At 40.1% G+C, this 25,189-nt stretch overlaps 6 protein-coding genes across 9 annotated transcripts; 4 read left to right on the top strand and 2 right to left on the bottom strand.

The window, feature by feature from the left end:
• The first annotated feature begins 110 nt into the window (after positions 1-110).
• Positions 111-4,817, top strand: LOC104827285 (diphthine--ammonia ligase). 3 transcript variants are annotated; one of them, XM_010560437.1, is made up of 13 exons: positions 208-227; positions 479-550; positions 646-1,202; positions 1,288-1,367; positions 1,543-1,768; positions 1,863-1,895; positions 2,149-2,231; positions 2,352-2,424; positions 2,527-2,851; positions 2,932-3,263; positions 3,417-3,754; positions 3,936-4,263; positions 4,364-4,817. In XM_010560437.1, the coding sequence occupies exons 4-13, from the start codon at positions 1,324-1,326 to the stop codon at positions 4,583-4,585; spliced, it is 2,004 nt and encodes a 667-aa protein (XP_010558739.1). In that variant the 5' UTR covers positions 208-227; positions 479-550; positions 646-1,202; positions 1,288-1,323; the 3' UTR covers positions 4,586-4,817. The 3 variants fall into 3 exon arrangements, with proteins under 3 accessions (XP_010558738.1, XP_010558739.1, XP_010558740.1); XM_010560436.2 differs by lacking the exon at positions 646-1,202 and having other exon boundaries at positions 111-227; XM_010560438.1 differs by lacking the exons at positions 208-227; positions 479-550; positions 646-1,202 and having other exon boundaries at positions 1,323-1,409.
• Positions 4,818-4,956: 139 nt separating this feature from the next.
• LOC104827283 (60S ribosomal protein L23-like) lies at positions 4,957-6,472 on the bottom strand. Of its 2 annotated transcripts, none has more exons than XM_010560435.1 (4): positions 6,366-6,471; positions 5,653-5,937; positions 5,502-5,543; positions 4,957-5,280 (listed from the first exon to the last, which is right to left on the bottom strand). In XM_010560435.1, the coding sequence occupies exons 1-4, from the start codon at positions 6,376-6,378 to the stop codon at positions 5,198-5,200; spliced, it is 423 nt and encodes a 140-aa protein (XP_010558737.1). In that variant the 5' UTR covers positions 6,379-6,471; the 3' UTR covers positions 4,957-5,197. The 2 variants fall into 2 exon arrangements, with proteins under 2 accessions (XP_010558737.1, XP_010558736.1); XM_010560434.2 differs by having other exon boundaries at positions 5,268-5,429; positions 6,366-6,472.
• A 1,407-nt stretch (positions 6,473-7,879) lies between these two features.
• LOC104827473 lies at positions 7,880-9,118 on the top strand. Its single transcript, XM_010560645.2, has one exon. The coding sequence runs from the start codon at positions 7,928-7,930 to the stop codon at positions 9,116-9,118; it is 1,191 nt and encodes a 396-aa protein (XP_010558947.1). The 5' UTR covers positions 7,880-7,927.
• A 280-nt stretch (positions 9,119-9,398) lies between these two features.
• On the top strand, positions 9,399-17,436 carry LOC104827282 (probable inactive ATP-dependent zinc metalloprotease FTSHI 5, chloroplastic). Its single transcript, XM_010560433.2, has 18 exons — positions 9,399-10,584; positions 10,870-11,341; positions 11,705-11,905; positions 11,978-12,271; positions 12,367-12,636; positions 12,767-12,988; positions 13,091-13,264; positions 13,389-13,510; positions 13,730-13,931; positions 14,491-14,619; positions 14,853-15,035; positions 15,331-15,450; positions 15,709-15,894; positions 16,010-16,084; positions 16,426-16,485; positions 16,638-16,745; positions 16,863-16,943; positions 17,185-17,436. The coding sequence occupies exons 1-18, from the start codon at positions 9,587-9,589 to the stop codon at positions 17,257-17,259; spliced, it is 3,972 nt and encodes a 1,323-aa protein (XP_010558735.1). The 5' UTR covers positions 9,399-9,586; the 3' UTR covers positions 17,260-17,436.
• Positions 17,437-17,942: 506 nt separating this feature from the next.
• On the top strand, positions 17,943-21,577 carry LOC104827281 (inositol phosphorylceramide glucuronosyltransferase 1). The gene is made up of 9 exons (XM_010560432.2): positions 17,943-18,185; positions 18,734-18,854; positions 19,248-19,597; positions 19,865-19,972; positions 20,100-20,237; positions 20,329-20,466; positions 20,592-20,877; positions 20,980-21,103; positions 21,273-21,577. Exons 1-9 carry the CDS (start codon positions 17,943-17,945, stop codon positions 21,412-21,414), a joined length of 1,650 nt encoding a protein of 549 aa, XP_010558734.1. The 3' UTR covers positions 21,415-21,577.
• LOC104827472 lies at positions 21,487-24,870 on the bottom strand. The gene is made up of 7 exons (XM_010560644.2): positions 24,204-24,870; positions 23,992-24,078; positions 23,544-23,817; positions 22,973-23,010; positions 22,751-22,804; positions 22,043-22,189; positions 21,487-21,959 (listed from the first exon to the last, which is right to left on the bottom strand). The coding sequence occupies exons 1-7, from the start codon at positions 24,435-24,437 to the stop codon at positions 21,582-21,584; spliced, it is 1,212 nt and encodes a 403-aa protein (XP_010558946.1). The 5' UTR covers positions 24,438-24,870; the 3' UTR covers positions 21,487-21,581.
• Between the last annotated feature and the right edge of the window lie 319 nt (positions 24,871-25,189).

The raw sequence follows: 25,189 nt of genomic DNA, 5'->3' as shown, positions 1-25,189 counted from the left end.
GTACAAAACTGTAGGGGCCAATTCAGCAATAGTAAAAAGTTCACATCAGATTCTTCTTAAATTTAAAGTAGTTTAAGTCGCCGAACTCAGTCGAGTTGTGCTCCAATACATAAACCTCGCCGCAGAGAGAGAGAGAGAGAGAGAGAGAGATGAAGGTGGTGGCGTTAGTCAGTGGCGGCAAAGACAGCTGCTACGCCATGATGAAATGCATCGAGTACGGTCACGAGGTGATATTTCATTTCATCTCTCATCGGATCTGTTTGGTTCCTCGGAAAACGAAGGAAAAATCAGTCTTCTTTTTGCTTCCCTTGTTGTTATCACAGTGTTTGACCTTTCACCGATTCGAATCTGGGTTCTTTTTTTCACGTCGAATTGTTTTCAGTAGATTGGATTTTTCTGGGTATTAATGTTTTTTTTCGTTAGTTCTGAAATTGCCATCAATGCATTCTGGTTGATAGTTCGATTCGTGTTTTGGCAGATCGTTGCGTTGGCGAATTTGTTACCGGTTGATGATTCAGTCGATGAATTGGACAGCTATATGTATCAAACTGTAAGTTGCCGTTCCTACATCTCTTTTGGTTCTGTCTATGTTCCTGATCTTGTGTTTGATCGAGAGACTAAAACTTTTTTTTTTTTGAATGAAAGTTAGGAATGTAAGCAATTCGAAAAAGTCTCCTTTCCTCATGATAATGTATTAGCTTGGGCATTGGAGGGGTTTTCGATTTCCTACATCTTATGTACCTTTTTTTTTGCTTAAAGTAAACTGGAACTGGAAATTTGTATATGTCTTGAATCTGCGTTCATGTTCGAGAAAGGGCTTGAATAGAAGCTGGTTTATTAGCTTGTCTTGGTCCTTTGTGTGATGGTAATTACCAGTAAGCACTTGTTGGAATTTTCTAGTACTTGAGATGGCTTGAGTTACATTTGTGAGCTATCATCCCAAAACTTGTAATCATATGTCTGGTCGCTGGCTCTTGATTAAAAAAGGACCAATCCAGTTCGTATCCCCATCTAGTGGGGGTACTGGGGAAGGGAATATACTAGGCAGCCTTACCCCTACATTTATGTAGAGAGGCTGATTCGAACCCGCAACCTCAGACCTCACGGTAAATGGTTTTACCGCCGAGCTAGGTCGGCCCTTCTCGCTGGCTCTTGATTCATGAGATAAAATCAACTGTTGTCTGAAGGAAAAAACAAAACAGGTGAACAAGCTTGGGGAAATTGGAATCTTGGTTCTGGTTTGGTTTAAGTATTTTAATTCACTTTTGTTGGAATGGTTTTCTGCAGGTAGGTCATCAGATAATTGTGAGTTATGCAGAATGCATGGGAGTGCCCTTGTTCAGACGGAGAATCCGAGGATCCACCAGGTGAGATCTTCGGACCAGAAGTACCCCTCGACTCTGCTTGAGGTTTTCCCCCTAATCGTTCATTTCTACTTTCGACAATCTTGTCTGAAAGTTGATTTGTGTCCCGTTTAGTAGACGATCTGGTCAGTGTTTCCTGTTTTTTGTTCTTTCTAACGACTTTCAACGGAATTTTCAGGCATCACAAACTTAATTATCAACTGACCCCAAACGATGAAGTGGAAGATATGTTTGTGTTGTTGAAAGAAGTCAAAAGACAGATCCCTTCCATCACAGCGGTGTCATCTGGTGCAATTGCATCGGACTATCAAAGGCTGAGGGTAGAAAGTGTTTGTTCAAGGTTAGGGCTTGTTTCTTTGGCATTTTTGTGGAAACAAGATCAGACTTTGCTTCTCCGAGAAATGGTAAACCGAGGATTCAACCGTATTTGTCAATAAAAATTTATATATCTATTCTCTTTTTGATTCTAAAGTTTTCATCTGTTTTTGTTGCTTGAAGATAACAAATGAGATAAACGCTATCTTAGTCAAGGTAAGGCTTGTTATATCTTTTAGACCTTTGTTTTCCTCCTTAGCTCCTTGGTCTTTGTATTTGTGTACTTTATTTCTGCTTTACTGTACAATGTTCTGCTGTCTGGATATGCCGGGAAACAGACATATTCATTGAAGTTTCAATGAATAATTTTTTTTTTGAAATAGACATGTTCTTATAATTCAGTATTTGTTCGGGCAGATTTCTGAATACAGTTGCTAATATTGTGGTATTTGTTCATTATTGTCGAAAGGTGGCAGCCATAGGTTTAGACCCAGCCAAGCATTTAGGAAAGGATATATCATACATGGAACCATATCTTCTGAAGTTAAAAGAGTATGCCACTGTTATCTATCATACCTTTTCTTTCTAGAAAGCATAATTTTTTTTTTTTGTGGTTATTCTAAGCCTCAATGCATCTCTTTATTTTCTCCTTTTGTTTGATTTCTTTTTCAGATTATATGGCATAAATGTCTGTGGGGAAGGAGGGGAGTATGAAACCCTGACACTTGATTGTCCGCTTTTCACTGTATGTTCTATGGCCAGCTTAGGCTTTTCTTTATATCGAATCATCTCAGTTACCGGTTAGGGCGTTCCTTTATCAATAGTTTTTGAGTGTTTTCATTTTCAGAAAGCAAGAATTGTGCTCGATGAATTTCAAGTTGTACTACACTCTCCAGATTCCATAGCCCCTGTGGGAGTACTTCATCCCTCAAAATTTCATTTGGAGAAGAAAGAGACATCGGTATCTAATTCCCCTGAGCACAAATCGGATGTAGTGTTTGAGGTACAAGAAGAATTCTGCCCTTGCATATCGGAAACTACACACCAACCTGATAATGGAATAAGCGATTTGGTTGAGCGTACTAGAGATAGACTCCGTATTTCAAAGTCTGAAAAGGACAACACATTGTCCATTTGCTGCTGGTTGGAAGATTTGTCTGAATCTTTATCAGGTATATTCGGATTCTGTCTGCGTTGTTTCTGCCAAAGCTTATAGTTGACTCTGATTTCAGCTTCTCCCTTCCTTTCACAGGCCTGCAAGAAGATCTAGAGACTGTTCTTGAGGAAATTGAGTCTCAGCTTTTGAAATGTTGTCTAGATTGGAAGCATGTCTTGTACATCCATCTATATATTTCTGATATGGGCCAGTTTTCAGTAGCGAATGAGACATACGTGAAGTTTATCACCCAGGAGAAGTGCCTTTTCGGTGTTCCCTCTCGTAGTACAGTTGAACTTCCTTTAATACAAGCAGGTCTTGGAAAAGCATACGTTGAGGTTTTAGTTGGAAATGACCAAAGCAAAAAAGTTCTCCATGTACAGAGTATTTCTTGTTGGGCGCCTAGCTGTATCGGGCCATATAGTCAGGTATAAGCTCCTCTTTCCTCAGAAATCAGCCAGTATTCCGGGATTGTCTTGATTTGGATTGTCTCCTACTCCCCAAAAGATGTTAGATACTTGAAAAGTCTGCAACTTTTTATGTTACTATCAGTAGGTTAACTATTTAGTTACTACCTTCAGGCCACTTTGCACAAGGGTGTCCTTCACATGGCTGGGCAATTAGGGCTTGACCCTCCGACGATGACTCTTTGCAAGGAAGGTGCCATGGCTGAACTGAAGCAAGCTTTGATAAACAGCGAAGCAATAGCAGAGACCTTCAACTGCTCAATATCTTCTTCGGCCATTTCCTTTGTCGTGTTCTGTTCAGCACGTGTGACACAATCTGAAAGGCTTGAGCTTCATAACAAGTTTGTCGCTTTCTTGGATCAAGGAAGATCGGCCCGTCAAGTCCGTGGGAAGATGCCTGATGTTCTTGATCCTATCTTCCTTTATGTCCTTATCCCAGATCTGCCCAAAAGGTACCATTTTACTATTTCTTTCGCTTTTTAATAAATTTAGTTTCAACCAAATATCAAAGATCAAAATTTCCTGTTGGCCTTGCCATGACAAGTGTGGCTTCAACCTATTAGAAGAGCGAACGTTTTTTTATCCTTAACAGCTTCATTCTCCTCTAACTCATTCTGCTTGTGGGATTTGCAGGGCTCTTGTTGAAATAAAACCTGTCCTATATGTAGAAGAAGATACGGAGCTAGGAGAAGAAACCAGACAAGATCAATCCTGTGAAGCTGAAGGCAGTTATTGGGGATATAAACCAGAGAAGTGGCATGATGATTGCTTACAGAAACAGATTGTCGATGGAAAAATATGTGCCGCCATTGTGTCCATCTCAACCGAGCTAGCGAAGAAAATCCATCCGCTGCCTCAGAGAGCTGATGATGAAGAACACATGGAGAGCATATCAAGATTCTGCTTGTATCTTCTGAACAAAACCCTGCTGGAAAATTCCTTCTCTTGGCAAGACACAATGGTGAGATTCTCGAACTATTTTATCAACCGGGAAATTCTTTGAGATAACACTGTCTCCTTTACACTGATCGAAACCTATTTACGGTCTTTTATTGTTGCAGAGCTTAAGAGTATACTTCTCGACAAGCCTCGGCTTATCTGCAAAAACGCTATCTGGCATATTCACCAGTGGATTCAGACAGCTGGCTGAGATGGGTCAAGGGCAAGTCGCTGGACTCAAGAAAGAACCTGTCTTCAATCTTGTCCCTGTCCTCGGTTCCGGTAATTCCTCTGCTTCAGTTGACAACTTCATCTCATGTGAACTATTCGCTCAGAGATGGTGAGTTTTCTTGCTCCACAAGCAAACTCTGCCCCTTCCAATTATCTGTAGTCTTCACAAAGGAGGAAACTGCCGCTGAACAGTTTGGAGTGTAAGAGCCGTTTCGTTTTCGTTGATTAAAACAACTCGTAGTTGTTTTGTGTAAAATGGAAACGGCACCGATGCTTCTACTCTTGTGGTTCAATTTTCATTGTTACTTTAAATCCAATTGCGAAATTCAGAAACTGTATTTCCTTGCTGCAGCTTCCACGTAGCAAAAGAAAAGCAAAAACATTATAATACGGTTTATGTAGACAACTACAGCACATCTGCATAGAGGCTTTGAGTGTGACTGGTTTCTGAAGGAACAAGAACAGAGAATCAGACAAAAAAAAAAAAAGCAAGACAGCGCTTTCTGCCTTGGAACAAAAACTCTGGTCGCTGCATCTCTGTTCAACAATGGTTTTCCCACCAAAACCTTAACTCGTTGCTACTAAAATAAATTAAATACATGACTGGAAAAAAACATGTTTATGCTACTTTTCATGCTTTTAAAATAACCCACACAAAGTTCCAGTAACATATTAGTAAAATACAAAACCAAAACAGGGCAATAGAAGAGTAGATCAAAAGTGGTTTAAACGATCGCATTGGCAGCACTGGCGATCCGAGGCCACAGATCAGCACACTCCTTTCCAATCGGTCCGGTAATAGCAGATCCTATTCCACACACCCACCAAAATCTCAGTAACATAGCCATGAATATCTTCATCTTAGCAGACACAACTCTCTTAACTGGAAACCAAACAAAACTGAACTCCAAGTCCAAACACAATCCAGACTAGTCTGATTGTATTGCAGTTCATCGCCTGTGTTTTACTAGTAAAGGTGAGGCGAATGATTACTATTCTAAACAAACAAGATATGAAGAGGGTAAGTACCTTTCATTTCACCCTTTGGATTAACAATCACACCGGCATTGTCTGCATTAGCACAAACGAATAAAGATATTGAGTGATCCAATGGCAATTTAGAGCATATGTTAGGGTATATAAGTCATGAGATGATAAAACCCTCGATGTTATTGTTTACCTTCGAAGTACATATAGACTCCATCCTTTCGGCGCCACGGCTTACGCTGTCTGACGATGACAGCTGGCAACACCTTCTTCCGGAGGTCGGGCTTCCCCTTCTTGACAGTGGCCATGACCATATCGCCTACACAAGCAGATGGCAGACGATTGAGCCGACCCTTGATTCCTTTCACGGAAATGATGTAGAGGTTCTTGGCTCCGGTGTTGTCAGCACAGTTCACTGGGCCTGCCACTGGCAGACCCAATGACATCCTGAACTTGTTTCCAGATGTACCACCTCGTCCTACACACAGTTGACCTCAGCAAATCAGAAATCTGACATATCTCTTGCACTTGCAGCATAAAACTCGGACATTGATGCATAAAAAGACAAATAACCTAGAGCTTGTGGAAGGTCATTTTCAAGTTCGATTCACGAGTTAAATGGCCATGAATAGTGAAACAGGCAGAGAAGACGAAAACCCTAGAACCAGGTGGAAGATCATTTTCCAGGATTATCATAAATACCAGACAGATCATGGCCAAATTACGCATTCGAAACGCAAGCTGAGTTCCACAATTCGAGCATCAATCAAGTTGGAACAGAGAAACAAAGGAACTCGACGATCCAGTGAAGTCGAAGGGAAAAGACAAAGTTCATGATATTCCACCTCACATGAAGCAAACACATATATACCGATGCAGAAGAGGATTGCAGAGAAGCAGATTTACCTCGCTTCGACATTGTTGCGGGTCTTCTTCAAATCTGCGAAGCGATGATCTTCGTTGGTGAGGAGTTTATATTAGGGTTAGCTTGCTGCTAGGGTTTTCTGAAATAGTGGGCCGATCCAGCTCCAACTAAAACACCTACAAGAACCGGCCCAACTGTATTTTTCCTTTTAACTTATATCGTAATCGCATGTATAAAATTTAGATTCCATTATATTCCATTTGGGTTAATTATGTTTTAAAAACTATAATATTTTTTATTAAATTCGGTTCGATTCAATATCTATTGGGATTCATTTTTTTTGTAAAAAAACTTTTTTAAAATCAAATTTTGAATTTTCTGTTATTTTTATTCTTCATTACGAATTTTATTTTTTATAATTTAAAATAATCATTTTATTCGATTTTTATACTGCATCTGATTCCATTATCCTGTTAATAACCGAGTTTGTTTTCCTTGTGTATAACTCCAATTCATAGAGGCGAAAATTATATGTGAAATAAACTAAAATTCATCCTACGTCTCTCTCCACGTTGTCAAAATATAACATCGATTTTTTCGTACCAATCATAGGAGGGAGCGTTTCAGTTCGGTTCTTGGAAACCGAACCAAAAATTAGGGTATTTATATGATTCAAATAGTTTTAAATTTCTGAATGATACTATTTTTAGAAAACTAAATTTTTCGGAATTAAACCGAATTTTAAAAAATACTACAAAAACGAAAATTTTTAAAGTAAATCTTTTTTTTAAACCAAAACCGAATCGAACATAATATAAAAATCGATTCGTACTATTTTTATAAAACCGAAAAAACCGAATCGATGCATTCTCATCTTTAATCCGAACCGATTCCCGAAACGTCAACCTCTACTACTGATAAATAATTTTTGTTAGTATGTGTATGTAGTCCAAAACTTTATTTTAGTAATAATATAAAAAAAATATATCGGTCTTTGTTAACATTAGAGTTTTACTATTTGATTCTACAAAACATTTAAACGTCTGCTAAGTTATTTTGTTTTGTTTTTTATTATTGTTGGTTCAATAAAAAAAAAAGGTACGGAAGTCATGCATGTCGACCATCGCATCAAGGATGACAAAAGTTAAAAGGGCGGCGACGTGTATGGGCTGATGACTTATATAAGAATCCGAAATGACACAAACAAATGACCAAACGCGCGCAGCATACAAATGTAAGGTAGGAATATATGCTAAAAATAGCAAAAAAAACAGAAGGGCAAGGACAACTTAGTTTCCCAAAATAGAAATACGTTGCAACAAGATCACTCTATCCACGCCTTGTCTTAACAATGGACTAGCATTACTCTTCTTAAATTGCAAAAGAAACACGTCAAAACTCTCGCAGTCATATAAAGGTCAAAGCCCCCATCTCTCTAGATTCTTTCCTCCTGCAACCGTCTGACCTTTCACATGAAATCAAAACAGAATTAACGGCCAAAACCCTCCTCATCTCTTATGTCGTCTCCAACTCCTGTTTCCTTCCTACGTATATTTAGATCGAGAGTATTCGTATCCGACAAGAACATATCGGATCCGACGAGATGGGTCGGCCGAGAATATTGCTACCGGTCCTCGAGATAAACATGATATCGGCTCAGGATCTAGCGAGCGTGTCACGTAATATGAAGACGTATGCTGTGGCGTGGATCAACACCGACCCGATGCGTAAGCTCACGACCCGTGTGGACCAAACCAACCGAGCCAACCCTATCTGGAACGAGAAGTTGGTCTTCCGAGTCAACGACAAGATCCTCAACGTTGACGCATCGGCCATCGTCATCGAGATTTACGCGGCGGCTTGGGCCAAGGACGCGTTGGTTGGATCCATCAACGTTCTCCTCAGCGATCTATTCGCTCCGTGGTCAGGCTTCAACCACGGTGGTGGAAACGGAAACAACAACATGAGGCTCGTCACCCTCCAAATCCGCCGTCCCTCTGGCCGGCTTCAAGGTCTCCTCCGCCTTGGCATCGCCCTTCTCGACGGAACCCAGCGGAGCATGCCGCTTTCCGTCGAGGTTTTCGACGGAAGCAACCATGGTGGACACCGTTATAAGAAGGGCATCCATGACATGAACGGGGGCGGCGGCGGCAGCGGCGGAATGGTGCTCCGCCGCACTCACAGCGACCAGACAGATCTCACGACGTCGACAGACGACATCTACGGTGTTAAACCAGGGGTGGTTTCCGGCGGCGGAGGGTATGGTGGTACGGACAGCATGGTTAACGGTTCTGATCTTTGTTGCTCGGATATCGGGCCGTCGGCGTCTGTGGTGGCGGCGGCGATAGCTCAGGGACTCTACAACCGGCAAAAACCTCCGGAGGTGAGCTCGATCGTCGAGGGCACGACAGAGGGAGTGAAGCGCCGGTTAGAGCGATGGAGGAGCGAGACGACGCCGAGCTACGTCGAGAAGCGGTACAAGAACGCCGACTCCAGCATTTCAGCGGAGGAGACAACGGACACAAGCGAGTCGAGCGGGAAAGGAGGAACTCGGAAACGGTGGAGGCGGCGGAGGGACGACGGAGATGCCGGAAAGAGGAGGAAGAAAGGGTTGTTTTCGTGTTTCGGTAACGTTTTCGGCTGCGAGATCTCGATAACGTGCGGTGGCTGCGATGGCGGAGGAAGCTCAAAGAAGAAGAAGAAGAAGACGAAGAAGAAGAAGAAGAGGTATTCGAAGAACAAAGTGGCGAATCTCAGCTCTGTGGACGAGACGTTTAGCCGTTCTGCTGCATGAGGAAATTGGCGGTGAACGAGTTAAGTGATGTCGGGGTAAATCGATTGATTTAATAGTATGGGACCAAACTATAAATAAAACACATTATGAGATGGTAAACTGAAATTAGTAAAAATTTGCCTTAGGTTTTTCTATGTAATACTAATATATTATATATAGACTTTTGTAAGATTGTAACGCTGTTTTTTTTTACCTTGCACAAAAAAAAGCTTAACGCAACGCTGCGTTAACAAATAACGAATACAAATTCATATTACAAATACTTAGCTTATCCCTGAGTCCTGACTCGCCCCTTCTCTTTTATCCCCTCTTCCCCACTCTCACTTCCCTCGCCTGTCGCAGTTTGAAATCCGGCGACTTTCCGGCGAAAACCTCAGACAAGATCCTCTTCGACTCCTTAAATGGAGACATTAACCCTAATCTTGTTTTCACCTTCACGCTCTACTTGAATTCCTCGGCGGTATTCCGATGGGCTTCGTTTCAGCTTCTTCCATCACCTCACTCTTGTCCACGCAGTGCTCTCCACCGCATCTGAACCCGAGTTTTGTAGGGTTTAAGCCCAGATATCGGGTCAAAACTCGGAAATCGGGGTCTAGGGAATCCGAGAAATCTAAGAAGATTCTGCCCGTTAGAGGTAGTTTTGGTCCTTTCGCCTTTTATGGGGTTTCTAAGGGTTCAAAGCACCCCGCAGGCACGAGTAATGGGGTCTCGGAATGGCCGAGGCTGTTGGAAGCAGGAAATGGGTTTGCTTCTTCATCCGGGTGTGGGGCGAAATCGAAGGAGAGTGTAATACAATTCGTCTCCAAACCTCTAGTTTACGCCTTGTTCTGTATCGCAATTGGGTTTTCACCAATTCGTTCCTTCCAACCTCCCGCCCTGGCGATATCCTTTGTTAGTGATGTGATATGGAAGAACAAGAAAGAGACAGTGAGGGAAAAAGAGGTTGTTCTGAAAAGAGTGGATCATGAGTTTTCGGGTTATACGAGGAGGTTGTTGGAGACAGTATCTGGTCTACTGCAGAGTATTGAGAAGGTCAAAAGGGAAAATGGAGATGTAGCTGAAGTGGGAATGGCTTTGGAGGCGGTGAAGGAAGATAATGAGAAGCTGCAGAAAGAGATCATGAGTGGAATGTATAGAGATGTGAAGGGGTTGAGAAAGGAGAAAGATGCGTTAATGCGACGTGCTGCGGGAATTATAGACGAGGCCTTAAAAGTGAAGAAAGAGAGTGAGAGATTGTTGGCCAAAGGGGAGAAAGAGAGACTGAAAAAATTGGAAGAGAGAGTAGATATAATGGAAAGCCAGTACGGCAAGATATGGGAAATAATAGATGAGATTGATGATACAATTTTGAAGAAAGAAACGGTGACATTGAGTTTCGGGATTAGGGAGCTTATTTTCATTGAGAGGGAATGTGAAGAGTTGGTTAAAGCGTTCAACCGTAAAATGAAGCAGAAGAAACTTGAGAGGTAACATATCTACTGATGGGTTTATGCGGTTTACTTTAAGACTAGAGCAGTATAATGTCCTTCTGATGATTCACCTGTTATCAATCTTGCGGTGCAAACTTATGTGATGCTAAAAGTGGTAGCTTTACAATAAGATGGCCTGTGTTTTGTTTACTGCATAGTAATCTCAACTGAAGTTTACGTATTATCTTTTGTTGACACATTCATGTATCTTATGGTTTATGATTTCCCCCACGAAAATATTGTTGTTTCTCTGATAGTGTTGATCGTTTTATCCGGTTGTAGTCTCTCTAAAAGTCCTGCTACAAAACTCTCAAGTTCTGAAATTAAGCGGGAGCTAGAGGATACACAACGAAAGCACTTGGAACAACTGATACTGCCTAATGTTGTGGAACTAGATGATTCTGGTCCCCTATTTGAACGTGATTCTGTTGATTTTGCCCTACGCATAAAACAACGCCTCGAGGAATCGAAAAAGCTACAGAAAAATCTTCAAGATCGTATTAGAAAACGTATGAGAAAGTTTGGTGAAGAAAAGCTTTTTGTTGTAAAAACCCCAGAAGACGAAGTCGTGAAGGGTTTTCCAGAAGCTGAGATGAGATGGCTGTTTGGAGAGAAGGAGGTGGTTGTTCCTAAAGCCATCCAGCTTCATTTGCACCATGGTTGGAAAAAGTGGCAAGCAGAAGCTAAGGCAGATTTGAAGAGGAAATTGTTGGAAGATGCAGATTTTGGTAAGGAGTATATTGCGCAGAAACAGGTAATTTTTGAGTTTAATAATGTGAAAATTCGATAAGCCAACTTAAGATGGCTTTGTACTTGGGTAGATTTTTTAGGATTTTTATCAAGTAACTAAAGCTTTCATGTAAAACTAGTAGTTACCTCTTAGCTAATTCCATTTCACATGAAAAGACAAAAGCCTATCAAGAAACTCAAGTTTTCTGGTCTCCACAGCTTTTTAATTGTATGTATTTAACTGATTGATCTTCATGCAATCTAGATGTGATACCTGGCGCTTTAGATGATACAGTTTATCAGCGACCTTGTTCTACAATTTTATTTACACTTGTGTGTGCACTTCCGTCGATCATTTTACCAATCGTTTAATGATTTTTACTTGAAGGAACAAATTCTTCTGGCTCGAGATAGAGTTGTCTCAAAGACTTGTTATAATGAGGACAAAGATCGGTGGGAAATGGATCCAATGGCTGTTCCATATGCAGTTTCTAAGAAGCTGATAGAGAGTGCAAGGATCAGGCATGACTATGCTGTAATGTATGTCGCCCTAAAAGGAGATGACAAGGAGTATTATGTCGATATCAAGGTCGATGACTTGAATGTCCCTTTTTTTTTGAGTTTTTTGCATTAAGCTTCTAACTCTCGTCTATGGCTTCAGGAATATGAGATGCTGTTTGAGGATTTCGGAGGATTTGATGCTTTGTACATGAAAATGCTTGCTTGTGGAATTCCAACTTCTGTTCATCTCATGTGGATACCTTTCTCAGAGCTAAGTATCCAACAACAGTTTCTGGTGGTCACAAGGGTGGTCTCTCGAGTCCTTAGTGGACTATGGAAGACTCAAATCGTGTCAACTGCAAAACATTGGCTTTTAGAGAAGATAAAGAATATAAACGACGACATAATGATGGTGGTCATGTTTCCCATTATTGAATTTATCATCCCTTACCCGGTATCCTACTTTCACTGTGTTTGCCATTTAGTTTATTGGATCCTTTTGTGTTTCTACAGATTATCTGTGGTTCTTGACTTTAAATTCTGATACAGATAAGGCTGCGTCTGGGAATGGCATGGCCAGAGGAACTAGATCAGAGTGTTGGTACGACGTGGTACTTGCAATGGCAATCTGAAGCGGAATTGAACTTCAAGTCCCGCGATACAGAAGACTTTCAATGGTTCCTGTGGTTTCTCGTTAGAAGCTTCATTTATGGGTTTGTCTTGTATCATGTTTTCCGCTTTTTAAAGAGAAAAGTTCCAAGACTACTTGGCTATGGACCCTTCCGTCGAGATCCAAATGTCAGAAAATTCTGGAGAGTGGTATCACATCTTTCCCTTTTTCTCCGTATTTCCTTAAATCTTTCTAGAACTATCGAATTTCTGTAAGCTGTAATATAGTATATAATCTTATTTAGTTATCACGTTTGTTGATTGTTTGCTTGTTCTGCAGAATTCATATTTTACTTATAGAAAAAGGAGAATCAGACAAGAGAGAAGGGCTGGCATTGACCCCATCAAAACTGCATTTGACAGAATGAAGAGGGTGAAAAACCCACCAATTCCATTGAAAGACTTTGCTAGTATTGAGTCTATGAGAGAGGAAATCAACGAGGTTGTAGCATTTTTACACAACCCAAAGGCGTTTCAGGAGATGGGTGCCCGTGCTCCTCGAGTATGTCTGTCTCTTTACAATTTCAAACTTGATCTTATGTGCAGTCTCACTTTCACCATGTAAGTGGCTCTGATTCCTATACTATGCTGATTCATGTTGCAGGGAGTTCTTATTGTGGGTGAGAGAGGAACAGGAAAGACGTCACTGGCTCTTGCTATCGCGGCAGAAGCAAGAGTGCCTGTTGTTAATGTTGAAGCTCAAGAACTGGAGGCTGGATTATGGGTTGGTCAAAGTGCGGCGAATGTTAGGGAACTCTTTCAAACCGCTAGAGATTTGGTTGGTTCTGTTGCCTTGCATTGTCTTTTGGTCCTTTGTTTTCATGATTATTATGTTCTGTCTCTTCTGTGGAATTAAATTTCAATGCTTCATCTTATTGTCTAAAATTTAATGTTATGCCTAGGCACCTGTAATTTTGTTTGTGGAGGATTTTGACCTCTTTGCTGGTGTACGTGGGAAGTTCATACATACAAAGCAGCAAGATCATGAAGCTTTCATTAACCAGCTTCTTGTTGAACTTGATGGGTAAGCTATAATTTCGTCTTTCATAAATTTTAGATTAAGCTGTAGTATTCTTTCGCAGTTGCTCAAAGTTTGATCTTTTGATGTGACTAGATTGGTAACTACTGTAGAGCATGCCTTCTTGTTCTGTGTTTTGTTTCCTTTCGTCTGGTCTTTGTTCCACTTTATGCCTTCTTCTCTAACTGTATTTCCTTTCTTTATCTGTATTTTGTATTTATTCAGCTTTGAGAAGCAGGATGGCGTTGTTTTGATGGCCACAACACGGAATCATAAGCAGATTGATGAGGCTTTAAGGCGGCCTGGTCGTATGGATAGGGTATTTCATCTTCAGCGTCCAACTGAAATGGAGAGGGAGAGAATTTTGCACATTGCTGCAGAGAAATACATGGACAGAGAACTCATCGATCTGGTGGATTGGCGAAAGGTGATCTTAAGTTGTTTCGAATATATGAACTGAAATCCCTGCAGCAATGCCATCTTCAACTGTTCCTTTTATGACTGATATGTTAGTACATTTATGTGACTTCCTTACCTTCAACATTCGTTGGGTTCGTCATGTCTTGCATGTGGATGCTGTATTCTCTTGTGCTTCTTCCTTATCTGATAAGTTAATGCTTGGCAAACCAGCTATACAAATAAATCTTTCTGTCTTGCTCCATTGGAGATGGGCAAGAACGGAGATTGTTTACAAATGGAGAATCTAAGATAATCTTGTAAATGTCTGCTCATGCTATTTAGGGTAAAGGTCGTTAAACCTAGAAACTTTGGTCACTTTAAGTAATGCTAGAATCATTTATGTTCTCTGCAAAGCATAAAAAGGTACTCTGTTTTTCTAATTCTCCTTGCTCTGTGGTTAGTGACGATGCACTAGAGGGTTGCTTCTGTTGCAAGTATTATCCTGGATCGCTTTCTCACAGATTCTCTTCCTATTTCTTTTTTCTCTGGTTCCACTGTGTTGGTGTGCTCACATTTAGTTCCTACAGGTCGCCGAGAAGACAGCTCTATTACGCCCGACAGAACTAAAACTTGTTCCAATGGCTCTAGAAGGTAGTGCCTTCAGGAACAAATTTCTTGACACAGATGAACTTCTGGGTTACGTTAGCTGGTTTGCAGTAAGTATTATGCCTTTGTCTTCATATTTGTTTCTTCACTTTAAGAATTCATCAACGGTTCTTCTGATTTGCTTAGAACTCCTGTTTCTCCTTAAGAGTGGATTCCTGAATGAATGGAACCCAATTTGGCATCATTTTCCCCATTCTGTTCTTCACCCTTTCATTTTCAGTCATTTATGGTGCCCCAATTTCTATTGTTTCTATTGTTTGACATTTTCTTTTTCTCCGGACAGACTTTTAGCCATATGGTGCCCCAGTGGTTCCGGAAAACCAAAGTTGTGAAGACAATGAGCAAAATGGTCGTGAATCATCTTGGACTCAGCTTAACAAAAGAAGATTTGGAGAATGTGGTTGATCTGATGGAACCATATGGTCAGATAAGCAATGGGATAGAACTCCTAAACCCTCCGCTCGATGTAAGGCATATTATACTAACAAGCTTAAGAATCTGCTCTTTATTCCTGTCATCATGCTCATCTAATCTATCTCTTCTTCCTGGTGCATCTAATATACCCATCATTTTACTTTTTATTCTTACACACTGTCATGGAAAAGTTTTGAAGCAGTAATATTTCTTGGTCAAATGAAGAAATTTAGAAAGCATGTCAAATTTCACAAACGTAGGTTTTAGAGGTGGACTCATTTCTCATCTGTTTGCCTTCCAATATCATATTGTGGTAACCAACCACATTTAGTTTGGTTAATTTTCAGTGGACAAGGGAAACAAAGTTCCCGCATGCTGTATGGGCAGCTGGCCGTGGCCTCATTGCTCTTCTAATTCCAAATTTTGATCTTGTGGATAATCTCTGGCTTGAACCTTGTTCTTGGCAGGTTAGTCCTCACCCTCCTGAATTTTCTTTTGGGCAACGATTAAAACTTTGAACTATTTAAATGGTTTTCATCTGTTAAACTGCTACCTACGTAATATTGTGTGTTAATTCTAAAAGTAACAAGTCAAATGCATGCAAGTTTAAGGGGACTTTGTTCTGGTTGGAATTTTTCTTGAATGACATTCTTCAATAGCTATACATTTGGGTATTTACATTAGTTGAGATGATAGATCTTAGTGGAGCAATTTTGTAATTCCAGGGGATTGGGTGTACAAAAATCACTAAGGCCACAAACGGAGGCTCCACAAGTGGGAATGCAGAGCCCAGATCATATCTCGAAAAGAAACTTGTTTTCTGCTTTGGGTCCCATATTGCATCGCAAATGCTTCTTCCCTTTGGAGAAGAAAATAATCTTTCTTCTTCAGAACTAAAGCAAGCTCAGGAGGTAAACTGTTTCTGTTTGTTGTACACCTTCTCCATCATATCATCCTTTGCCATATTTCATTGTTTTCATAGTTTTATGTTTCTTGTTTGATTGTTTCATTTGTGGCTTGCAACAGATAGCAACAAGTATGGTGCTTCAATATGGCTGGGGACCTGATGATAGCCCTGCTGTCTACTATGCCAATAACGCGGTAAACTTCTTTCATCAGAAAATTGTATCAAAATCTGCCTTTTGGACCATGTTCTTCAATTTCATTGTAGCCCGAAGCAAACCCTAATATCTACTAGATTTCTTGAAAGAGATCTTCCGAACATCAGAGATAATGCCCTCGGAAGTTTTAGATGGCATACCTGAAACTGAAACATTTGAAACCAAAATGGGGGAATCGTATAGAACAGTACATACAAAAGTTTTATGTTTTCTTTCAAGACATGAGACTTGACGTGTTGTGATTTGCCTGATGAATTCATCAGACTGGGTGGTATATAAGCTGTGATGCTCTTTGGTTAATTTGATTTTGATTGGGGGCAGGTCTCCGCTTTAAGCATGGGGAACAATCACGAATATGAAATGGCGGCTAAAGTTGAAAAGGTTTGTTTGTTTTGTTCACAATAGAATTCCACATATCTTCAACTTTTACATCTCTTTCAGTCGCCAAAATATCCCTTTAATTCGGTTCAAACCTCAGTTCAAAACTGAAATATATATGAGACCCTTTACGATGCTTTCTTGTTTCTTCACAGATATACGACTTAGCTTATCAACGGGCAAAGGGAATGCTTCTGAAAAACCGCCGTGTTCTTGAGAAGATCGCTGAGGAACTGCTCGAGTTTGAGCTCTTGACTCGAAAGGTTAACCTACCCGGAAATTATTTCATATGATTTTTCAAAATTCATGACATATTTTTCGACCGTTTCAGATTTTTTTGTACGTTTGTGTGATTTTGGTTCCTCTGGGTGGCATTGCAGGATCTGGAAAGACTCCTTCATGAAAACGGTGGTGTTTCGGAGAAGGAACCTTTCTTTCTCTCCGAAACTGAATACATTGAGGTATGTTTTTGCAGCCATCAACGTAGAAAATTATCGAAACATATGTTAAAATGATTCAGAACTTGTGAACTTTCTGCTTTCACATACAAAAACAAAACCCTTAAACCTTGATCTTCCGCTACAAGGTTTAACGTGTGTGATGTTCACGGTGGAACATCAACTGAAACTAACATATGATATGATATCCAATCCTCATTGTTTCTGTTTTTTTTTTAATCCGGGTTGGTTTCTCTTGTTGCAGCCATTGTCAAGCAGCTTCCTTGATGCCGGAAATTCACCAGAAATCGCTCTCCTGCCCTCATCCTCCTCCTCCTGAAACCATGAAGAGTAGTTGGTGCCTTGCTGGTCTCATCTCTCTCGTGCCGCTAGGATCATCTTCTTACAGATCCATCCATAGGTAAATGCAGTTTTTGTTCTTACAGATGCAGACAGTTCTAAACTGCGTCTGTAACTGCACGTTCCAAAGACGTCTTTCGGATTGATATCGATCGATAATTCATTTTTTTCTCTGTCGGGGTCTTTCTTATATTGATCTCTGTATGCGTCATTTGAGTTGTTGCTGTCTGCTTATAATAATAAAATATCATGTACACACATTATCTTTAACCTTGTATAAAGACTGCCTCACATCTCATGTTAGAATCTTTTCTTGGTTTACAAAAATATCTTCTCTGCAAAAAAGAAAAGGGAAGGAAGATGACATTCGGGAAGAAATAAATACGTGTCGACTTTTCATTGGTTGAAGAAATATATATCGGTGGGCTTAACCGTAGGATATTATAATTTTCCGGTTTCTAAAACGACGGCGTGGAATGACGAGGTAAGTCATGAAGCCAACACAGAAGAGATACGGAGAGATCGAAGTGAAGAAATTTCAAACTCTCTTCAACGTTTATATATACACACGCACAGACACGGCTTTTTTTCTCGAGAAAATCTCACACAAATTCTCTCGAGAAAATCTGTGAATCCAAACACCTTAAGTAATAGATCCGAATTATGGTGAGACTCAAACCGAGTTTCTGGGTCTTCCTAATTTCGATCGCGCTTTTGTCAACTCAGTTCGGGGTTTCGGTTGGATCCCAATCAACTAAGCAAGCTTACGTGACGCTTCTGTATGGAGATGAGTTCCTATTGGGAGTTAGGGTATTGGGGAAATCGATTCGGGACACTGGATCCAAGAAGGATATGGTCGTTTTGGTCTCTGATGGCGTCTCTGATTACTCTAAGAAGCTACTCAAGGTTTGTGGATTCTCTTCTTCCACGCTTATGTTTGGTTCCAAAGAGAACTTTTTCCATTTCTCGAAGTCTGAAGATCTAACAAGTCTTTCCTTTGCGTTTCTCTCACCTGCTCGATCCTTGAACTCTCACTTTCTCATTGAATTTTCTTTTTTTGCTTTCAAATGGATTGAGATAGTGTGATTGAGCGGTGAAAATTACGGGTGCATCTCAAAATTTTAAATTTTAAGCTATGGAACACCTCTCTTCTGCTGAAAGGATCTTACTTGTTTTACCTAAGTTCTCCATCGATCATCTAGCCTTCGAATCTCGGTTCAGAACTAAAGGTGTAAGAGAATGGATGTAGGTTTATGTCTTGGTTGAACTAAGTATGTGTCTCCTGGGGAACTCATTTGACTGTATTATTCATCAAGTGTCCGGGGTCCATTGTTGATGGAGCTATTTCTCCATGGATTGAGTTTGCTGCGGGGTTTTTTCCCATGGAACTTGGATCGAATCTGTTCCCCACTGGTTGCATCTTGTAAATGAAGGCCATGTGTTTGATTCTGCAGGCAGATGGATGGAAAGTAGAGAAGATTAGTTTACTGGAAAATCCGAATCAAGTTCATCCGAAGAGGTTCTGGGGTGTCTACACGAAGCTGAAAATTTTCAACATGACTGAGTACACAAAAGGTAATGCTTTGGTGTTCCGCAATCTGTCGTTTAAGAAACCGGTGAAAATGGATACAGTTACTGTTTCTGGTTTTCTCCTGAATTGGGTGTTTGAGAAATCACAAGCAGAAATTTTGTCATGTATTTTTCGTCGAACAAATTGAACAGGAACTGATGCTGTTTAATTTATTAATTATTTGTTGTATGTGGTAAATGATGTTCTGAGGGATGTATAGCGAGATCAACTTAGTTAATGCTTATAAGAGTCGTTTGCTTCTTGTTTCTCAAGAGTTCAGGTCAAGGAGCCATTCCATGGATGACTTGAGTTTCAATCTCTTTCTTTCTGCCTTGTGCACTTACATCCTTTGTTGTGAAATTTGATGATTTTTCTTGTCTATCTATTTGCTGCTGCAGTTGTGTATCTTGATGCGGATACTATTGTGGTAAAGAACATTGAGGATCTATTTAAGTGTTCAAAGTTTTGTGCCAACCTAAAGCACTCGGAGAGACTGAACTCTGGAGTCATGGTTGTGGAACCATCCGAAGCTCTTTTCAATGACATGATGAGACAAGTGAAGACTTTGTCATCTTACACAGGGGGAGACCAGGGCTTCTTGAATTCGTACTATCCAGACTTTCCTAATGCTCGTGTTTTCGATCCTAGTGTATCCCTCGAAGATTTAAAAACTAGACCGGTTCCTCAGATGGAGAGGCTTTCTACGTTATACAATGCAGATGTTGGTCTTTACATGCTTGCTAACAAGGTATTTACCTCTTTCCTGGTTAAAGAAAATTAAATTCCATACGCTAATTATCAGTTTTTTTATCTAAAGTAACAGTAATGCTTGTTGAAATCTCGTATGTCAAACTAGGAAATAAGGCATTACTTAAGTTTGATGTTTATATCTGATTGTGATTAGTTTAGGATATCTTTGGTCTTTTTCTTGAACTGTCTTGGTTCTTGAATCTTATACTCTCTCTCTCTCTCTCTCTCTCTCTCTCTCTCTCTCTCTCTCTCTCTCTCTCTGCAGTGGATGGTGGATGACAGTAAGCTTCATGTTATTCACTACACGCTAGGCCCTCTTAAGCCTTGGGACTGGTGGACAGCTTGGCTCGTGAAGCCTGTTGATGCTTGGCAGGTAGGTCTTCCTCTCTAAGGCTTTTACATATTCTGAGATGTTATTGCTTTTCTATTAGGGGTAAATCTTGAGGTGGCTTTTGAGTGAATGGATTGCTCGAGTTTGATTTCACTGGTGACAATTTCAGAGCATCAGAGTAAGGCTTGAGGAGTCTCTTCCTGGAACCGGAGGTGGCAAAAATCCAAAGGACGAACTCGCCATCAAGCTCCTTTTCTTGTTACCCCTTTGTACACTCTTGATCTGCTTTTATCGATTTTCATCCGAGGTCAGACTTTTACATATTGTGTCTACCCTTTGCCTTAATCTCTGCTTCATTCACCTTTTCTGATCATAGTTATGTGATTTTTTTATTGCAGGGACGTGAGTTCTTGGGATCGTTGTGCCGTAGCTCAGTTTGCAATCAGATCAGACATCTTTATTACAGAATCAGATCTAATGGAACACTTGGTTATAGTGGTGTATCTACATTGTCATCCATGAATTCCAACTATCAAGTTAGTTCCTTTAAGCAGATTGCTCTGTCATATTGTTCTCTTTATGTGTTCTTTGTGTCTCTACTTAATTGTTCAAAAACTTGGATGTAATGTTACAGCTTAATTGTTGCATCTGATTTATGCAGCTTCACAATGGGGCACACTCAAAGGTTCCGCAATGGTTGGGGGCAGTCTCGGTCGTAGTATGTTTTGTAGCTGTTCTGACATCTATCGGATTTTCCTTTGCAATCGTGCCAAGGCAGATCATGCCATTGACTGGTCTGGTTTTGCTTTACGAGTGGACCTTTACTCTCTTCTTCCTTTTATTCGGCGGCTTCCTTCTTTTGGTACACCAGTATGGCAAGAGAATCGCAACTCAAACAGGGTCTCTTTCATCTCAAACAGAATCTTCCTTGGATGATTCCGGAAAAGGTAGCGGAAAAGTTTTCTATGGACTCGAGAATTGTCTTTGCAACATCTTGTTCTGTCTCTCCCTCGATATACTAGTTATATTTCCTTTGATGTCTCGGACAGGTCATCAGCGTGCAGGTCAGTCTTGCGACGTGACTACTTGGTACTACGGATTAGGGATGGTATTTTTGGCCATTGCTGCCGTTTCTCTACCATACATTTTAGGGATCAGCGCTTTGTTTTTGAGGTAATTTCAAGCTCATTAACAAAAACCCCTACGTTATTTCACCGCGATTCATCTCCTTTATATAAACATCCGTGGAGATGAATATTCCTATCTCGTTATTGGATCCTTCCTATGAGAAGAATTGCTGGTCATGACATGAAATGGCTTTTTGATTCTCCTGTTTGAGCAGGCTAGGTCTGATGGTAGCTGGAGCGATGGTTTTAGCATCGTTCATGACGTATGGTTCCGAGCACCTCGCGATCAGATGGTTCATGAAAGGCCTAGAAGACCGCGACACGACAAGAACAAGGGCCATCTGCTTCATATGCTGACACGAATTTTCGCCGAAAAAAGACTCTCGAATGTAGGTTTACAGGCACAACCAAATGACCTTTTTATTTATATGTTTGGAGCTGTGGGTTTTGTTGTTCTGTCTGTAATATTGTTTGTGTCCGAACAAAAACTGTGCAATCCATAAAAATCGATTTTTTTTTTCGGATTAAGTGCACTTAGGGTTAAACCCAGGTCCACCATAGTAAAAATAAGTGCCCCAGTCATTACTATAGAAGCTCTGGATGTTGTAACAGTTTGAGTTCTCGGACAGTGTCTGAATGCTCCGGACAGGGACGAGCGTGTTGTCGGGATCGACGGTCTCAAGGTTTCGGAAGTAGGATGCTTTCTCGAAGCCTTCCACCGCGAAGTGGCCAGACCCCATCTGCGTCGTGGTGTGTCTCCCGGTGGCGCGTGAGTTCACGACCTCTCCCCCCCACTCCACCATCGTTGCGTGTCCGCTTAAGCGCGTGAATAGCTCCGACGGCCAATATCCCACCAATGTATTGTCTCCGAATCCCAGCCACCAGTTCCCAAGCTTTGGATCCTTTAATAACCAAATTATAATTATTATATACATACATGCACACGGGAATATAAAGGCATGTGTATACATGTGTGTGTGTGTACCTTCCAGATGAGGATGGTGATGTCGAATTGGTTGCCTTTGAAGGTGGAGATTGGAGAAATGGCAGCTCCAATGGCGATCCTGTTATTAGTTTGTATAAACCCAGCACACAGAAGGTTGTAGCACCCTGTCGCTTGATATGAATCACTCTGAAATATACATTTCCATATATTCAATTTAAATTACACCTCTCTGCAGTCATAATCAAATAAATTATCAAGTTTGATTCTTGTAAGAGAAAAACAATTTCAAATTACCATAACAGCCAGAAGGATATGATATATATGTGTGTGTATGTGTGTGTGTTATTAATTAATGTAACAAATGAATGCCACGCCAAACCCTATTGATGATCCTCGTCTACTCGCTTTAACTTCGAGTGACATTGCATTTAAGAAGAAAAAGGCTTCAATGCTATTATTATCATTTTTTTGTTTGTTATCGAAAATTTAAAGATCTTTATATGATCAAATAACTTATATTTACTCATCTATTTATTTGTATAAGTTAAACTAATCAAATTCTAAACGTGTCAATATGCACATAAAAAATACATGCAGCATTCTTACCCAACGGGTAATGTTTAATCACGTCGATAACATATACATATATATATGTATATATAATTTTTGCAATAGATGGAGAATTATTGATTGGAATATAAACAAAACAAATTTAGTAGATAAAGAGGAATAGAAGAAAGCATATACCGTCCAATAAGTGAACAATCTGGGCCTGCTGTCACCATACAGCTCCGGACTGACCTACTAGTAGAATGATCAAGGCTTTAGAAAAAAGTATATACATATACATGTTTTTCCATTAATATAACATTCCAATTCCAAAAATCATAGGTTTAACTCGGGGGGTTTTCTGAAACATTTTTTTATTCGGGGTCAAATAGAAAATAGTGGAAAAGAAGGAGGGCGTACCTGCCAACCGGCTTCAATGCTGTTGAGATCGGGAGTGCCTTGGGGAGTGAATTCGAACATGTTGGGTAAGCGTTTTTTTTTTCATGATCATTTTCTTTAAAACTCATATGAATAAGTAAGTGCCCACATCAATTATTTGGTCTCTTTCAAACACAAACACTAACTTATCATGTTTGTTTTATATATATATATATATATATTTCATATATATATATATATATAAATATTTCGATATGCCTGCCCCCCCCCCCCCACACACACACACACAAATACATATTTTGTTTGGTAATTATTATAATGATACATATTACGATCGTTGTGTATAATGCCCATGGTAACTTTATTCTTGCATTTTAATAAAGATTCCGTCTTTTCAATATTTAATATGATGTGACCGTACATTAAAAGCTATCAAACATCTACATACGCATTTACACATATACCCTTACATATACATATATATATATATATATATATATATGCATGCGCTACTACATATATCGGCGGACGAGCTAACGTGCTTATTAAGTAAGATAATGTTTTCATTTAAAGCCGAGCCATTAGAAAGATGAGATCAGATGTACCTCGTGTCCATTACTGCCGATGACGTCGGGGATATCTGACCGTCGATTGAGGTCAACTCTCCGGGTCTTCTTGCCAAAGTCAAACAAAGACTCGGCTCTCAGGACATCCTGAAGTGTGCTGCGTCGTATCGGGACCGTACCCTTTGGGCACCTTGTCCCGTTCACGTGCCATATTTGCCATGCACCTCCCAATAAATCTCCTCCTACGTCGCCTGCCCCCTTTCCTCTCATCTTCTTCTTCGGCCATTTTGACGGCCCTTTCTACATATTGTGTTGTTATTGCATGAATAATCATTCATAACACGACAATGATGATGATTTCAAATTGGACCGTCCGTTTCATTGTGTAAAAGGACTTTCGGGATGTGAATATATATACAGGCTAATTATAATGTTGTTAGAGAATTGAGAGTGATCGATCGGTCCAAAATTAACCTGAATCCTGTGATTCTTTAGGAGTGGGTGATCCAAAGCAGGTTGCTTTCTCTTATGCACACAATCTATAATGTCTCCATCTGCACTCTGCACCAAGTTATTTTCACTATCACATAATCAAATCATCATTTTATATATATATATATATATATATAGTCACTAAGTTTGCAAGTTTGATATATATATATATATATATGGATGATTAAGCGTACCTGAATGGTTAAGACAGGAGGCTTGTTGATGTTGTTCAAGTGCTTCTGAATCCTCTCAAGTCTTAGACTACTAACGTGTCGGTACTTTGTGTAGTTCAGAGCAGATACGCAAGCAACCTTCTGATTGACGAAGAGGCTTAGGGCAAGAAGAAGGAGAAGAAGAAGATGATGAACAACTTGTTGGGTGACATGGTTGGGGTGGATCGATCTCGCCTTCGTTTGAAAAACTTCCATCTTTGTTGTTTTATCACTTTCAGTGCCCAGAGAGACGACTGGAGATTGGGACCATTTCAAGAAACGGAAAGAGATCAAGAAACCGAAAACCCATAAAATTATAATCAATAATTCCCAGATCTTATCGATCTCTTCTCTCTCTCTCTCTCTCTCTCTCTTGGATGAATTGACAGTGGGCGCGAGAAAATGAGCAAAGAAAGTGACCTCTCTCTCTCTCTCTCTCTCTGGAGTGTTAAATGGGGGAGAAGAGAGGTGGGTGGAGAGGAAATTATGAAGTTAAATACAGAAACGGGGAGAAGGAAAAGCGATGCGAGACTTTCAAGAAGACGATCGAGATCATCATTGCCCTGCCCTGCATATGCTCCTTATACGTGTTCGTGTATATTTATACACACACATTCAATTGGAGATCATCCAGTGATTAAATAAAAAATTTCGAAAAAAAACATTAATATACTCAAGTGTGTATATATAGGTGTGTGTGTGTGTGTGAACGTATATATGTAATATTAGAATAAATTAGGGAAACAAGTAATTATCGTTTAGTAAAAAGAAATTAATTAAGGAGGAGAAATGGAGGAGAAGCAAAGAAAGAGACGAAAACAAGACCTACCCAACTAAACTCTCTTCCCTTTTATGGCACTCCTTCAATCTCTTTCTCTTTCTTCCTTTCGATTATTTCTCTCTCTAAACCATCACACATGTACATAATGTAACACACACACACACACACACACACATATATATATATA

This window comes from Tarenaya hassleriana, unplaced genomic scaffold, assembly GCF_000463585.1.
Source record: "Tarenaya hassleriana unplaced genomic scaffold, ASM46358v1 Cleome5, whole genome shotgun sequence".
Lineage (NCBI taxonomy): Eukaryota > Viridiplantae > Streptophyta > Magnoliopsida > Brassicales > Cleomaceae > Tarenaya > Tarenaya hassleriana.
This window is presented reverse-complemented; position numbering and strand designations above follow the sequence as displayed.

Coding starts and splice junctions, on each gene's coding strand:
- LOC104827285 (XM_010560436.2), top strand. CDS start 150: ATGAAGGTGGTGGCGTTAGTCAGTGGCGGCAAAGACAGCTGCTACGCC. Junction 1,769..1,862: donor CTTTGCTTCTCCGAGAAATG/GTAAACCGAGGA, acceptor TGTTGCTTGAAG/ATAACAAATGAGATAAACGC. Junction 1,896..2,148: donor TAAACGCTATCTTAGTCAAG/GTAAGGCTTGTT, acceptor TATTGTCGAAAG/GTGGCAGCCATAGGTTTAGA.
- LOC104827283 (XM_010560434.2), bottom strand. Junction 5,544..5,652: donor AGTCTATATGTACTTCGAAG/GTAAACAATAAC, acceptor GTGCTAATGCAG/ACAATGCCGGTGTGATTGTT. Junction 5,430..5,501: donor TCCAAAGGGTGAAATGAAAG/GTACTTACCCTC, acceptor AGTAAAACACAG/GCGATGAACTGCAATACAAT.
- LOC104827473 (XM_010560645.2), top strand. CDS start 7,928: ATGGGTCGGCCGAGAATATTGCTACCGGTCCTCGAGATAAACATGATA.
- LOC104827282 (XM_010560433.2), top strand. CDS start 9,587: ATGGGCTTCGTTTCAGCTTCTTCCATCACCTCACTCTTGTCCACGCAG. Junction 12,637..12,766: donor TCAGAAAATTCTGGAGAGTG/GTATCACATCTT, acceptor CTTGTTCTGCAG/AATTCATATTTTACTTATAG. Junction 16,944..17,184: donor CCGAAACTGAATACATTGAG/GTATGTTTTTGC, acceptor CTCTTGTTGCAG/CCATTGTCAAGCAGCTTCCT.
- LOC104827281 (XM_010560432.2), top strand. CDS start 17,943: ATGGTGAGACTCAAACCGAGTTTCTGGGTCTTCCTAATTTCGATCGCG. Junction 18,186..18,733: donor ACTCTAAGAAGCTACTCAAG/GTTTGTGGATTC, acceptor TTGATTCTGCAG/GCAGATGGATGGAAAGTAGA. Junction 18,855..19,247: donor CATGACTGAGTACACAAAAG/GTAATGCTTTGG, acceptor TTGCTGCTGCAG/TTGTGTATCTTGATGCGGAT.
- LOC104827472 (XM_010560644.2), bottom strand. CDS start 24,437: ATGGAAGTTTTTCAAACGAAGGCGAGATCGATCCACCCCAACCATGTC. Junction 22,805..22,972: donor GCATTGAAGCCGGTTGGCAG/GTACGCCCTCCT, acceptor TTCTACTAGTAG/GTCAGTCCGGAGCTGTATGG. Junction 21,960..22,042: donor TCACCATCCTCATCTGGAAG/GTACACACACAC, acceptor TGGTTATTAAAG/GATCCAAAGCTTGGGAACTG.